We start from the raw sequence: 14,740 nt of genomic DNA, 5'->3' as shown, positions 1-14,740 counted from the left end.
GATAATTAACATTGTGTAAAAGAGACTAAAAAAACAACAATATAACATAAAATATTATTATGGATGAGTAAACCGATTTCATGACAAAACGAAAAATAACATAATAACGTTTAGGCCTGAATAACAAGTAGCACATAGAAACTTATGATAACAAATATAAAGACAATAGGGTACCACTTTTCAAGTTGGGCATTTTCTAAGCTGCAGGCAAAGGATGGACAACAGTGGGAATCAAGTATAGATCATATTTTTTAATTATAGTAATTCCAAATTCCTCCGTCAAGTCCAAGTCCTCATTTTTCATTCCATTGGGTAGTCTCCAATCAAAATGATATAGTAAGAATGCAAGGACCTCCTCAACATTTGCCATACCATAGTTCATGCCAGGGCAAATTCTCCTTCCAGCTCCAAATGGGATATACTTAAAATCAGTTCCTTTGTAATCAATAGAATTATCAATAAACCTTTCAGGATAAAACCTATTTGGTTCATTCCAATATTTTGGATCCCTTCCAATTGCCCAAGCATTGACAATGACTCTGCTTTTAACAGGTATATTAAATCCATTAATCTCACATGCTTCTTCACATTCCCTTGGAATAAGAAGAGGACCAGGAGGATGTAACCTGAGGACCTCTTTGATGATTGCTTTTAAGTATTTGAGCTCCTCAATGGCACTTTCATCAATCTTTCCTCTCCTGTCAAACACCTCTCTCACTTCAATTTGTGCTTTCTTCAATACTCTTGGATCCTTCAACATCTCAGTCATTGCCCAATTAACAGTAGTTGCTGCAGACTCGCTCCCAGCAATAAATACATCCTGAAAGGTTAATATCTTGTCAATATGTAAATTAACTTGCACTTTTTTTCACAAGTTCTTAAAAATAATTTTTATCTAAAACGTACACAAACTTTCTGAAAATTGTATTCATTTGATAGAATATATATATATATTTACTCTTTTGAGAAAAAGCCAATAATATGTAAGTATGTAACTTGCAAAACAATGTGATAAAAATAGCATGTTATATACTAGCATTTCAATATATGTAACTCTCACTTATTTCTAAAGACAGATTAAAGTTATGCTTACGAAGATTATAGCTTTGATAGTCGTCGAAGGTAAGCGAAAATCATCCTCAAACTCTAAGAGAACATCAATCAGATCTCCCTCTGCTTCACGAAATGCTTGTTTAGATCTTAACCTTGCCTCTTTATGGTCATTGATGATATTCTCCATAATCCTGTCTACTATGTGGCGCAACTTTTCAAGCTTAGGCCTCATCCCAGAAATGTAATGAAGCCATTTAGCTGAAGGAAACAAGTCTCCTATGTAGAAACCTCCACAGAGCTTTGCAAGTTGTTTTACCACTGATATGAACTCATCTTGTTCCTCATATGTCTTGCCAAATGCAGTCTTTGAAGTGATTGTGAATAACAATGAAACAATTGCTTGAGAAAGATTGATGACTGATCCTTCTTCTGAAGCAATGTGTTTGATGAAGTTAGTCACCTCTCCCACTCTGACTGGCCACAAAGATTGGACACGTTTCATGCTTAAAAGCTCTACATTGCAAATCTTCCTAAGCTGTCTCCAGTAATCACCATAAGGTGAAAAGGCTATGTCTGTTGAACCATAAAACACTATATCCGAGGCTAGAGTATAAGGCCTTGATGCAAAGGTAACATCATGGGTTTTCATGACTTCCTTAGCATACTCTGCTGATGAAACAATGATGAAGAAGACCTCTCCAAGTTGAAGGTGCATCAAGGGGCCATATTTTTTGGACAATTTTCTTAATTTTCTGTGTGGTGGAGAACCAATGAGATGGGGTATGCTTCCTATTATTGGTAGCTTCCATGGCCCTGGTGGTATATTTGGAATTGAGTCAGGTTTTCTTAGATTCTTCCTCATCATCATGAGTGCAAGAATCATGGATAAGAAAAAAGTGAAAAGGGCTAACAAGTCATGAATTTGAGGAGCCATTGAGAATTTGAGATAAAAGAATGGATAGACTAAAGCTATTCTGTGTATGCATTAATAAAGACATTGTGGAGCAGTGGTTGGTTTCCTTTACTGTCCTTGATTAATAATTATACATGCAAGAACTATTTGCGCGCACATGTTTTGTTTTCTTTCTATTTTTTTCTTCTGTTACATGCCTGTTAGCTGGAGTGAAGCACAAACCTCAAGGATTGCTTGGCAATAAACAAGAGCAAAGTTTTGAATCAATTTTGTGTGTTTCTTGGATGCTAATCATGTGCAAAGTATTTGAACCTTTTTTTTTTGAAAATTAGGATATGAACTTTTTGGTACATCGAAAAGATAAATTGCATCATCCAAAGATAGATCCCTGAACCTCCTCCACCCCAAGCCATATGTTCTTAGGTCTTACCACTTGAGCTATCATTTGAGGACTAAGTATATGAACTTAATTTTCATCATAACAAGAAAAGTTATATTATATTTTTATCTCTGACATTTTTTTATGCATTTGTATCAACTTCTGTTTGCGCTAGCTCACATGGTTGAGCTAAGGGTAATTGCAGATGAATGACTAAGGTTTGAACCCTGAGGAGAGATAATTCGTACTAATTTACTACAACTAACATTTGCCTATAAAAAAAATAGCAACAAATATCCAAATAATATCTTTAAGATCATCGCTTCCCTATTTGTCTCATCTTATTCAAAACTTAAATGATAAAGAATTCTCATTGAGTATCAAGGTGGCAGATGCAAAATCCCCTAACAACCACTCAAAATATTGTTTTTCAAAGATCTTTGGACTTTGATTTATGATGATGATAATGTGGTGGATGTGAGTATAACGTGTTTGGTATTTTATATTTCATAAGCACACCTTGTGCTTGTTGAATGCAATTTGGCTTATTAAAGAAACAAAACAGATCTTTCATAATTACTGTTAAATGTCAAATACGAGAACCCTTCAAACAGTATTTTCTTCACACAAATTTGTTTTTATAAAAAACTCATGATGACTCATGAATCCTTCTTAAAAAAAAAACATGTATCCCAATTAAGAAAAAAAAAACAGAAATCAAGATAACATCCCTCTCCACCTTTGAAAAGAGAAAAAAAATATGGCTAAGATAGTCTTTTATATGAGAATATAATTCTCACCTCTTTAGTTGGCCTTTAAGGTGAAATTTGGTCTTTTAAATTCTAAAATAGTACTACTATTAGAACTTCTATGACCAAACAGTGTAGAGTACAATTTTTACTGCTTTTAGTTCTTCTAATAAAAAGTTAAATTTCATCCCATAATATGTAAGTTTATGCAATGTTCACACTTCAACTCCAAATAGTGTAAAAGAACGTGCTAAAAATAATAATATAAAATTATTCTTATATCATATATCCAACACTTTAAATTTTTGCGATAATTAATTCTCAACTTAATCTATAATTATTCGTATAAATCGTTTTTTTAACATTCTTGTCTAGAATCTCATACAATATATATTGTTAACAGGGTTATGCTCATGATCTTGTTTCGTGCATATGAATTTGACCTGCTAGCCTATTATATACTCCTCCGCTCCACTTTAGGTGGTGGCACATAGATTAAGAGTTTAATTAATTTTGTTGAATGTTAGAAAAAGTTGAGCATGCATTTACTAATTTATCCTTTAAACTATGTTTTATCTCTCCTCATTTATCGTTCTGATAAGGGTATTAGTTGTAAAAACATCATTAAATGCTCTCTTGAAATGCTAAATAAACAGTTAAATAAGAACAAATTATTTTTCTTAAAGTTGAAAGATAAATAGGAACGGATGAAGTAGTTTTGTTTCCAACAGAAAAGGAACCGGCCTAATTAAAAGTTTGAAGTGAGATTCCGGACCTGAGCAGATTAAAAGATCCATGCGGGTCTCACAACCACATGGAAACTAGTCAGCTTTCACATGTATCCGGATCGTATTTGGATCCTTTAATTGTAAAATGAATTTTACCATGTCAAGATTTATTATCTTACAAAGAATTAGTGAGATGATGATAGTTGATGTGATCAAATTTTTTTTTACAGTTGGGAGGATCCTAATCCATCAGGATCTCATCCTCTCGAAAGGGTAAGAAAGTTAACAGAGAAAACATGAACCTGTTGATGAATCTGCAACAAAAATTATCTCCGATCCTATAACAGATTCAAAATATTAGTGAAAGTAAAACAATCTCAGAACAAGTTCTCACAATTAACAGCATACCATAAAACAATTGAAGAACAAATTCATACCTACGAGACGAACAACTCTATTAGCTTTTCAATGTGACACAACATAATGATCGTAGATCAACTATTTTTAAAGGTTGGAGGAAGCGGTAACCCTAAACAGATGATTATGAAACCCGTAAATTGCGCCCTAAAAATGCCCCAAAATTTGCCCCAAGGCACTGAGTTTGTAAAATTGAAATTCAATTTCAAAACAATAATATCTCAATTGCAAGTGGATTAGATCATTAGAGGATTGTGTGAGGAAAAATAGATTTGGAGAGGAGAGATTTCAAGGGTTCGAGGAGGAGTGAATCACGAAAGGGAGGTAGATTTGGAGAGGAGAAATTTGATAGCATAATATTTGAATTGAGAGCGGATTACAGGAGTGTGTGAGGAATAACACATTCGAAGAGAACAAATTTCAGGGGTTTGAGCAGGAGTGGATCACGAAAGGGAGAAGTTTCAATTGCAAGTGAAGATCGTAGGATGTGGAGAACAAACGTGAAGCAGAGTCTACAACGCGTGAGAAACACGGTTGCACAATTGAAGAAAGAATGAATATTTTGTAGAAAAGATGACGTGAAAATTTGTGGAGGAGGGTGTGTTTTTTGAGTGGCCTCGCATTCCAGAGTAAGGTCTCAAAATTATTAAATAATATAATGGATATTAAGGGGACATATATATATATAAGAACAATTTTTTTAAATAAGGAATGGAGATAGTATTATTTTGTAAAAATTCACTTTTGATTTATTCGAATTTTCTCCTAAACAGAAAAGTAGTGGAAGAAATTGATCTTCGTTACCATGCCAATTCACCTTAGTTAATACTTAAGTGTGGTTGAAGAGAGAAAAAGTATTAATATAAAAACTAGAAAGACAAGGAATTTTTTTGACAATATGAACTTTAGTCTAATGGAACCTAATTACAAGTGTGGTAAAATCAAGCATGGGCATGCATTCAATGAAGCAACAACTGAATCAACCTTAGTTTAAATACAAGGCTTGATTTGATGGGACAAAAAAACACTGAAAAGCAAGGTACAATGATTAGAAGGATATTTTGCATTCTACTTAAAACCATGCTTCAGATATTCTTCCAAAGCTTTTGATTAACTTCATTTCTTACAACAACTGATTTAATACAATAGTTTATATATCATACATGATCTCAATAATGCTTACTTCCTACACAAATCTCTACATGCTAATAAAGTAACAAACTAGTTCTTTGGTGAACCTAGTTCTTGGTGAACTACGTGGTACAGAATTAAACAACTAAAACTGCTCTAAACTATTAATCATCTCTGCTTTGCAAGTTGTCTTGTAATGTCCAGTTTGATTACATCGACTACAATGCACTGTATGTTTGTCACGATTATGATCCTCCACACAAATCCGCTTCTTCTCAGGGCGTCCCGGAGGTCGCCGAAGTTTTGGTGGCCGCACTACCAGGAAATCATCATCCATTGTGGATTCATCTGTTTTTCTCAATTCAACTTTTCCTGGGATAGGGTATATACCCTCTGCATAAGTTTCCCTATAACTTGCAACAGTGAAACACTTAGCAGTAAATGCATAGAAATCCTTACGGCCTGAGATGAGAGCGGCGACAGCATGGGAACATGGTATCCCATAAAGCTGCCAATCGCGGCAGGAACAGCTATGGCTGCCAATATTTACAATATCTGATCGATCAGCTGAAAGAACCTCAAATTCCACTTCATCTGATCTCAGGACTTGATATGTAGATGCGCGGTCAATGGCTTCAATTATTCTCTTCTCAGCAGATGGGACAAGCACAGAGCACCATGAACTGCTGTTTAAACGCCGGTCATCAAACTCGGTTTTAAGTTTGCTATGAATCCGCTCAATCACCTGGATAATTGGCAACTCCCGGGCTTCAAGAATCCATTTATTAAACTCCTCAATGTTAGAGGATAGATGGCCAAATCGCGTCCCTTCAAAATATATCGGGGCCCATTGGGAAGGATGAAATTGCTGTAACCATTTAGCAGCTTCAGGAGAGACCTCTTCTATTTCAGCCATTTTTTCTTTAAATGCAATAGTTGTGGTGGCATATGCAGCCTTCCATAGAAGATGGACAAGCCTAGAGTTCTTGAACTCTTTGCCAATGCTTTCACTCAAGTGACGCATGCAGAATGTATGAGATGAATTTGAGAACTTCGTTCTCAGAGCGTCTGTAATACCCCTTTGCCCATCTGACAAAAATATAATCTGTGGCATGCTTTCAGTACTCGCCTCTAGTGCCTTATGCAACTCAGACAGGAACCAGGTCCAGTTGTCATCATTTTCTACATCCACAACACCAAAAGCAAGTGGAAACAAACCACCATCAGCATCAAACGAAGTTGCTGAAAGTAATGTGCCAAGGTACTTGCTTTTCAGCTGGATCGCACCAAGTCCAACAATAGGCAAACAACCATTAAGAAAACCATAAATTGATGCATAAAAGCTAACAAAAAGTCTCTGAAATCGGTTATCGGCGCCAGTTGTAAACACCTCTGCAACACTTCCAGGATTTGTTTTCTTAATTTCTTCACAGTATGCAGGAAGTAGGTAATATCCTTCTTCAGAAGAGCCATATATTGCTGCAAGGCCCCGTTCTTTTGCACGCCAAGCTTGCTTATACGGTATAGTTATACCATATTGTTTATGGATGTCATGTAAAATATCTTTTGGTTTATAATTGATGTTATCTCTCAACCTCTCTTCTATAAAGCTCACGATCCAATCAACAGAAGCCTGGTGGTGCCCATTGAGTGCATTTCTCTCACAAGTATGTGTCCCTTCAAGACTTCTTATGATAAATGTCGGGGCATTAGGGAGCTTGACAGCACGAATCCGCCATGGACACCCCTCAGAGGCACACTTAGCAAAGTACCGAATCAGGTCACTTTTAATAATACGAAGCTCAAAATGCTGTGCTATCGCAGCTTCTTTAACTGCACTCCGTAATGCCTTCACATCAGGGAATTCTTGACCAACAACAAAATTGTGATCTTCCATACAATCAAGGTATACTTATAAGTTATAACAGTTATTAGGTGTTTACTTTTATGAGGTAATAGTCGACCACTCAGACCTGTAATAAACTAATAACAGAACCATTTTCTCTATTACACATGCAAAAGAGCTTTCCTCAATAATACAACCTGCAATAATACAGCAAAACAAATATTAACCACAATCAGAAGGCAATAGCTTCTTAAAGAGAGAAACTATGGATCATCAAGCAAGCAGAACTCTACAGAACTACAATTTTTTGCATCATAATTATTACCATGGTGAATCGATGATATAAACAATCCCATACAGAATTATTCATGCAGCCCTTTCTATTTTGACTAGCAGCATACCTTATGAATTAGATTCATAATGTATGTTAATTGGAATAGTGGAATGAAATTTGTTAGAACAAATTTTAAACATATTTCACATCTATGTGAAAATGTACAAATTGCATATAAAGTTGTAAATACAGTAGAATCGGTTAATTATTTGCACTGCTATTATCACCATGGTATCAAATAACCACACATAGCAAACCATATAAAGAAGAATGTCAAGATTTATGCTGTATTTACTATCATTTCCTATGAAAAATACATACGGAAAATGCTCTCCTCATTCTCTTTCCAAGTCAGCAAGACAACCACATCCACCATCTTCCAATTCATATTCATTTGAGTCGCATTGCATGACCGATACGCCATGAACGAGCATTGAAATAGTATGTTAACAACATTTCTCTTCACATATTTACTTAAAACAACAAATCAATGCGAAACGACATGGACATTGAATTTAAGCATCAGTGAATTCAATGGTGTGCCATTAGTATTCCAATTTCAACCCTAACACTTTCCAAAATTTCTTATAATCAGAAAGAAAACAGAAATTAAGTATCACCCAAGTTCGAAAAAAAAGATTTTGCTGAGTTAGTGAAAGATGAGCTGAAAGGCATATACATAAAGTGAAAGTGTTCAAATAATTGCATACAAATTTACATGAATCAGATCAAACAAGAACAAAATTAAAAGCAAACAGGAGCATAATTACAGAAATAACTCAAATTTGGCTTTAACTTAATTCATAACAAAGGGATTAAATTCATGTGGGGACATAAAGAATGAGTTTTTACGGAGGAAGAATGCAATGAAAGATAAGGAAAGAGAAGAAGTTGGTTACCTGAAAATGGAAGAACGTTCAGAGAGTGAGATCCAATGGCGTTTCAGTGGACAGAAAGATACAGAGACAGAGACAAATGGAGAAGATGGTGGGTTGTGTGTTCTGTTCTGATTCTGAGTCAAGCTTGGTTAGGGTTCATTCTTGATTGGCTCACTCAGGGGTACTATCGTCAAATTCATCATTCACAAACACTGGCCTTTGGCTATCTATCAGCACTCATCTTAAAAAACCTTGTTAATTGTTATCCCTAACACCCCACATCTAGTTATACCCTCATAAAAGAGTGAAAAGCCTAAAATACTATTAACTAGAAATAATATCCGTGCGTTGCACGGGTTTATTTACACTATTTTTATAATATAGTATAAAAATTATTATAGTGTAATTAAATTACCAAATATCAAAAATAGTTTTTTATTATAAAAAAATGTGTTGAGACATAAAAATAATAGTTTTAGTGTATTAATTTGCTCGTACTAAAGGTAGTCAATTTCAATTATTATTATTATTATTTTGAAAATGAAAGTAATATTATTAATAATGAATCAAACATGAGCAAAAAGTTCTCATGACAAAACATAGTACAAAAGACCACACCTCCCAAGGAAACTAAACACCTCCCAAATGACTTCTCCGTGAAACGGCTAAAAGCGTAATCTTAAGAATGAGCCTCATTAAAACCTTGCTAAGAAAAATTCAGTAGGAAAAAACTTTGTAAGGAAAAAGAGTACCACATTCTTAAGATAACTAATTTCACAACCCTGATACAGGATCACAATACCCTTTTATAACTAAAATCAGCCCTCCAAAAATGCAACTTAAAAACAGCAGCCCCAACAGGAAACACAACAGTAGGTCAAGCTCCAGCATACATCAACGACAACAATTTAATTAATCAGCAACAACAGCAATTCAATTATTATTATTTTTTAAAAATTCACCAGACAAGTTATTCAAAGCAGAGGATATGCTAAATGTGCCAATTGATGTCGACTATACAAAGCCATTCACCACATATAAGGTAGTTTTCTGTCTATGTTGATAACTAATTCATAAGTGACCAAATGACCAACATTTATGTAATCAAGAATTATAAGATATTTTTCTCTTTATTTTCTTGTATTTTCTTCCTTTATTTTTATCTTTTTAAGTCTTAATTAGTGTCTTTAGTTATAATTGAGTCATTTTATATTTTAGAGTCATCATTTTCATTTTAGTCATTTTTTAGTCTTTAATTGCACTTTTAGTTCTTAGGAATGAGTCTTTTTGCATTGTAGTCCTTGGTCTAGATGTTAGAGGAATTGAGGGCAAAATGGGAATATGAAATTCTAAAATGTACTGAAAATATAGTTGAACTCTCATGGATTTACGTGCATTAGGAAGATGTTTTGTGGTTATAAAGATGGCTTGATGGTGTGTTTAGTGTGCATCCTCATTGATTACCCATGATGGAGGTTCAATGGAATATTTCTTGGAAACACTGTTTTTAAACTCGGCTCGGTCATCGACTCGACCGAGGTACTGAGTTAATGAGTCACTGGTTGGACCAGCGGGTCACTGGGCGGATTGCTTGACTCGATGTATATTAAAGAATTTAAAAATTAATAATACAACTCATACAACTTCACATTTTTTATATTTTTTAGTGATGTAAGTATTATGTATATAGTATAAAAGAAACAATGTGCATTTATTACTATTAAAATACAGGTGGCATAGTGGTAAGGTGATTTTTTTATATCCTCCATGTCCAATGTTCAATTCCAACTAGTGGTATTTTGGAATTTTTTCCCCTTGTGTGCGGTAGTAGTTGACTCAGCCGGTTCAATTGCCAGAGTTTGGCCGGTCCAACCTGAGTTTGATGATTAAGGGCCAAGAGGTTTCAGAACCAAGTATCGAAGGAAAATAGAGCTGTTGAAGACCATAAAGGACATTAAAGTTGCCATTGTGAGCTGAAGAAAGACTAAAAGATTATGCCAGACGAGGCTAGTACGCATGTGCATGCGCATATGACTTCCACATGTGTATAGGGTAAGTGGCTTGGCATTCCTAGCGAGCAAGGCACGCATGTGCGTGCAAGGACAATAGCTTGGCATTATGGCATGCATCTGCGTGCAGAAGTGGCAGACACATGCGTGTCTCATCAACTTTCTCTGCTTATAAATTGAGCACTTGTAATTTTGCTTTTGAATAAGTTGGTTTGGAGCTTTCTTAAGGATTTTTCTCAGGTTAGATTATGTCTTTCTTAGCCATGCTTGGCTAATTTCCTTTTAGCACTTGGGATGTGAATCCTTAACTTTGTTATGCTTTAGTTTCTTAGTTTATGAGTAAAAGTTTTCTTCTGAGTCTATTTCCCTGTTGTAATATTAGCTTGAATGCATGCAAGTTACTTAGCTTATTCTTTTCAACAAATGGAAGTTTGGTTTAGAATAAGGGACCTGAGATTAGATTGATTGGTTGCTTGCGCCTTTAGGAATAACAGTAGGGAGTAATAGTTGGTGGTCTGATAAAGAACTATCATCTTTAATTGAATTATTCATAGGTACTAAGGAATTAGACTAATGAGATTGAATTGAAAGCTTTATTTGACTATAAGAATCAACATCTAAAGACTAAGGCTAGATCAACCATAGAATGAATTCCATGAACTTCATATACTCTCATTTACTTGAAGCATAACATTTTTTTTTGGTGAAACTAAATCCAAGTGCTAGTCTTTAGTCATAATCTCTTCTTTGTTTCTAAATCTAAGTCACTTTCAATTTTGTGCTCTAAACAACTCTTCCTACTTGCAAATTGGTTTGTCTCACAATCCCCGTGGTTCGATATTACTTCGAGCGTACCGTACACTTGCGGTTTGCGTATCATGCTTCTCAAGATGAGGTCTTGGACAAAGCTCGTAATGTTCGAAAGCAATTAGGCTTTGTTGTTGTTGTTGTTGTGAGGTTTGATAATGGGAGCGTTAATAGAAAGTCGTTTGTGACATTAGGATGCAAGCGGGATGGCACATACGTTCCGTACAAGTCTGTATTGATGTGGCAAAGCACCGGAATTAGGAAGTGTGATTGTCCTTTCAAGCTAAGGTAACATGTTGCTCGCATTGAATAATGTCAATCCTAATAATCTAACCACTATCAGACAAGTGTACAATGAATATATGCCATACATAAAGTTAAAGAGGGGGCTTTAATAAAATTACAACACTTGATGAGGTTGATCGAGCAAGACAAGTATACCAATTGGAAAGAAAGAACCTAAAGGACAAAAAAACACGAACTTCTTGGAAACAACAGTGGTAATCAACGGAGCACGAAGGAGCAAGGGTGCTTAGAGTTTTTGCAAAGTTGTGAAAATTTGAAATGAAGAAGAAGATGGAGCTTATATAGAGAAGGGTTGAGGAGAGAGAGTCTTGGGGGCAAACCGTCACGTCTAAACCCTAGGGGGTTCACCAAACGAGGTGATTCCTTGGTTCACGCATGAAAAAGTAAACTGCCATCAATGCTAATGATGGCAAAGATCTCGGAACTCACGTTGGTGTGTCAGCGGGTGAGGTGACGTTTGGGCTGAAAGGTTATGCCGGAAGATTCACATGTGATACTTGGATAGAGAGTCTTAGGCGGCTAGTAGGTATACCTTGCCCATAATAATTTATATTATTTATTGTTTGCAAAAATTTGCGGAGGAAAAATGAGAGTTGTGAGCTTGGCGTCCGATTGAAGAAATGTCGCACCACGTGGGAGGCTGGTTCAAAAGAAGGATCTTAGCTTTACGAAGGCGTGTAATGAGGGAACACTCGGGGGTACTGGTCATGACTACCAGTCGAAGGGTTATCCTCAGAGTAAGTCTTGGCGTAATGTGGATTGTAACTCAAGAACATGAGGACATCTTAGCTCTCATACTTCGGGCACAATGTCTTGTAGGCTTGTTGGTTGAGCGATCCTAACCCGATAGAGATGCGCTAGATACGGAGCGAGGAACGCTATCAAGGGATGAATAACCCACTTAAAAACATAAAGACATCTTAGCTCTCATAGTTCGAGCATAATATCTTGTGGGCTTGTGAACTGGGCGAGCCCTACCTTTATAGGACCTGCCCAGATAGAGGCACTAATGCTGCCCCAAGAGATGGTTATGCTTGAGGTGAGCATGGAGTCGAGGTGACCTTAAAGCTGGACGAGCTACTCAGGAAGGACGATCTTATGTGCGTACGGATTTGATCGCCCAGACTGATAATAGACTTAGGATTATAAATCTGTAATGGGAATTGAGCCGAGGATTATGAGGTCCAATGACCCAAAAAGCTAAGGGTTTCGGGCCTCCCCCAAGAAGCTTCGAGTTATTTTATGACTTTTTTGTAGTGTTATACTTTAATTTAGAGAAGAGAAAGATAGTGAAATGAAGGGTAAACACTGTGAAAGGGGAATTAATAAAAAAACAATAAAGTTTTTATGACTTTTTCTGACTAAATGAAGTTGACTATGTAGTGACTCATATTAGAGACATGGGACAACAATTATTAAAGAAAAATTACAAAGGAAATTACAGAGTTTGAGAAGAGAGAACAATATTAGGATTTTTGAAGGTTTGGATTCAGAGACGCGAATTGAAGGAACTCTCCACTATGCTCAAACCTGGCCATCGGTTTGGATTTAGAGAAGCGTATTGAAGGAGCTCCAAATTACGCTCAAACTTGGTCATGTCTTTCTCATCCATATGCACAAGCGCTTCAACTCCATCCCCATATCTTGTAGGCATAAAATATACGACATTCGTCATGGGAGAATCAGTAATTGTCACCCAAATTGGTTTGCCCCACCCAAAATCTGCCTCATACATTGGGAGTCTGCACAAACTAGAATATGTAAACAACATTTCATTCTCTTTATGACCAGAACCACAAAGCTCCGAAGATGAAGTTTTGGGGGGCACAAGAGCTGAAGTGGCTTGTTTCATGAACTCAGAGATAAATGATAAGTCCTTATTGTTCCCTCCAAATTTCTTTGGATACACGTCTAAAAACTCAGATAACCCTTTTTTTATTTTGCTTACCAACTTGGATAGTTCCATTTCCCTCTTGTCCACGACTGGGTTGAACACATAATACATCCAAGCCATGTTCCCTAGGCACTTGTCAGGCAATGGAGGAACCATTTTTTTGCGAAAGTTAGCAATTATGCATAGTGATGCTCTATCTAAAGTTAACCCCAGTGCAGAAACTACACACTTGTGAACCCAAGCAGTGACAACGTCAACGCGTGTGGAATTTTGCACCCCGTGGGAAGATACCATGGCCTTGAGGGACTTGATTCTTGAGCCTGGAAACACGAACCTTCTGCACACTGTCATTTTCAGTTTCAAACACATCATTTCAGGGAAAACAGGCAAGTCTCTATGTGGGAACACTGAGACTCCACCATCAAGAAAAGGGTAGGGTAGTAACAACTCTCCTTTTTCTTTTTCTATATTCATGGTGGCCCAATCGTTGACAAAATTGAAAAGAGTGGTAGCATCGCCTACTTTGTGACTCATGCACACACTGATCGCCATGCCTCCGCATGCAAAACAGTTAATTTGAGTGGCAACTATACTTCCACCTGGATTCATAGGCTTCCAGTGCAACTCATCAGGGGACAAAGGGTTCAACAACGTTTCAGTGGGGTTTTGGAGGATGGTTGATAGCTTTGTACCTGTGATCCTTGTGACTAGAAATGGCACACCTTGGTCACTGCAATCAATGGAAAGCTGATCTCTGAACCTGCCTGCTAAGGGGTAGTATCTGGATAGAACTTGAGATAATGATTTCTTGAGCTCACATATTTTGGTTTTTGGCTCACATTGTCGTCCCACGGCGTTTGGCTGGTAAAAGAAAAGTGATGGCATATAATTATTGAGCACGACGTGATCTATGAAAGAAAGAGGGTAAATTCTGAGGTGAGGAGGAGTGGGTGTGGATGGTGTGATTGTTTCTCTGGAAATTAATTTCATTTCCATGGTTGCCTCTCTCTTGCTGATTCTAATTAATCCCTTCCTCACTACTAGTATGCTATCACTGCAATACCTTGTCTGAAACAAATGTATTACACTGAAATATATATAGGAAAACGTTACATTATATTACATTTATGAATAGACAAAAAAGCCCACATCACATATAGCATCAATAATTTATATTAATATATGCATTTCAAAAAAAAAATTATATTAACATATGGTTTCTCAATTTTCTATATCCTGTCAATTAAAAATAATATGAGAGGGACAATTTCAAACATATTTGGTGTTTTTTAACTA

The 14,740-nt window shown here is 36.2% G+C and overlaps 3 protein-coding genes across 3 annotated transcripts; all 3 read right to left on the bottom strand.

The window, feature by feature from the left end:
- Nucleotides 1–31: 31 nt before the first annotated feature.
- Nucleotides 32–2,091, bottom strand: LOC130715763 (cytochrome P450 71D11-like). Its single transcript, XM_057565884.1, has 2 exons — nt 1,094–2,091; nt 32–820 (listed from the first exon to the last, which is right to left on the bottom strand). The coding sequence occupies exons 1-2, from the start codon at nt 1,985–1,987 to the stop codon at nt 197–199; spliced, it is 1,518 nt and encodes a 505-aa protein (XP_057421867.1). The 5' UTR covers nt 1,988–2,091; the 3' UTR covers nt 32–196.
- Nucleotides 2,092–5,284: 3,193 nt separating this feature from the next.
- On the bottom strand, nt 5,285–8,654 carry LOC130713852 (uncharacterized). The gene is made up of 2 exons (XM_057563666.1): nt 8,450–8,654; nt 5,285–7,413 (listed from the first exon to the last, which is right to left on the bottom strand). The coding sequence occupies exon 2, from the start codon at nt 7,265–7,267 to the stop codon at nt 5,516–5,518; it is 1,752 nt and encodes a 583-aa protein (XP_057419649.1). The 5' UTR covers nt 7,268–7,413; nt 8,450–8,654; the 3' UTR covers nt 5,285–5,515.
- Nucleotides 8,655–12,921: 4,267 nt separating this feature from the next.
- LOC130709909 (stemmadenine O-acetyltransferase-like) lies at nt 12,922–14,503 on the bottom strand. Its single transcript, XM_057559039.1, has one exon. It carries the CDS (start codon nt 14,438–14,440, stop codon nt 13,040–13,042), a length of 1,401 nt encoding a protein of 466 aa, XP_057415022.1. The 5' UTR covers nt 14,441–14,503; the 3' UTR covers nt 12,922–13,039.
- Nucleotides 14,504–14,740: the final 237 nt, after the last annotated feature.

Source organism: Lotus japonicus, chromosome 4 (assembly GCF_012489685.1).
Source record: "Lotus japonicus ecotype B-129 chromosome 4, LjGifu_v1.2".
Taxonomy (NCBI): domain Eukaryota; kingdom Viridiplantae; phylum Streptophyta; class Magnoliopsida; order Fabales; family Fabaceae; genus Lotus; species Lotus japonicus.
The sequence above is the reverse complement of the archived record's forward strand: the minus strand, read 5'-3'. Positions and strand labels throughout refer to the sequence as shown.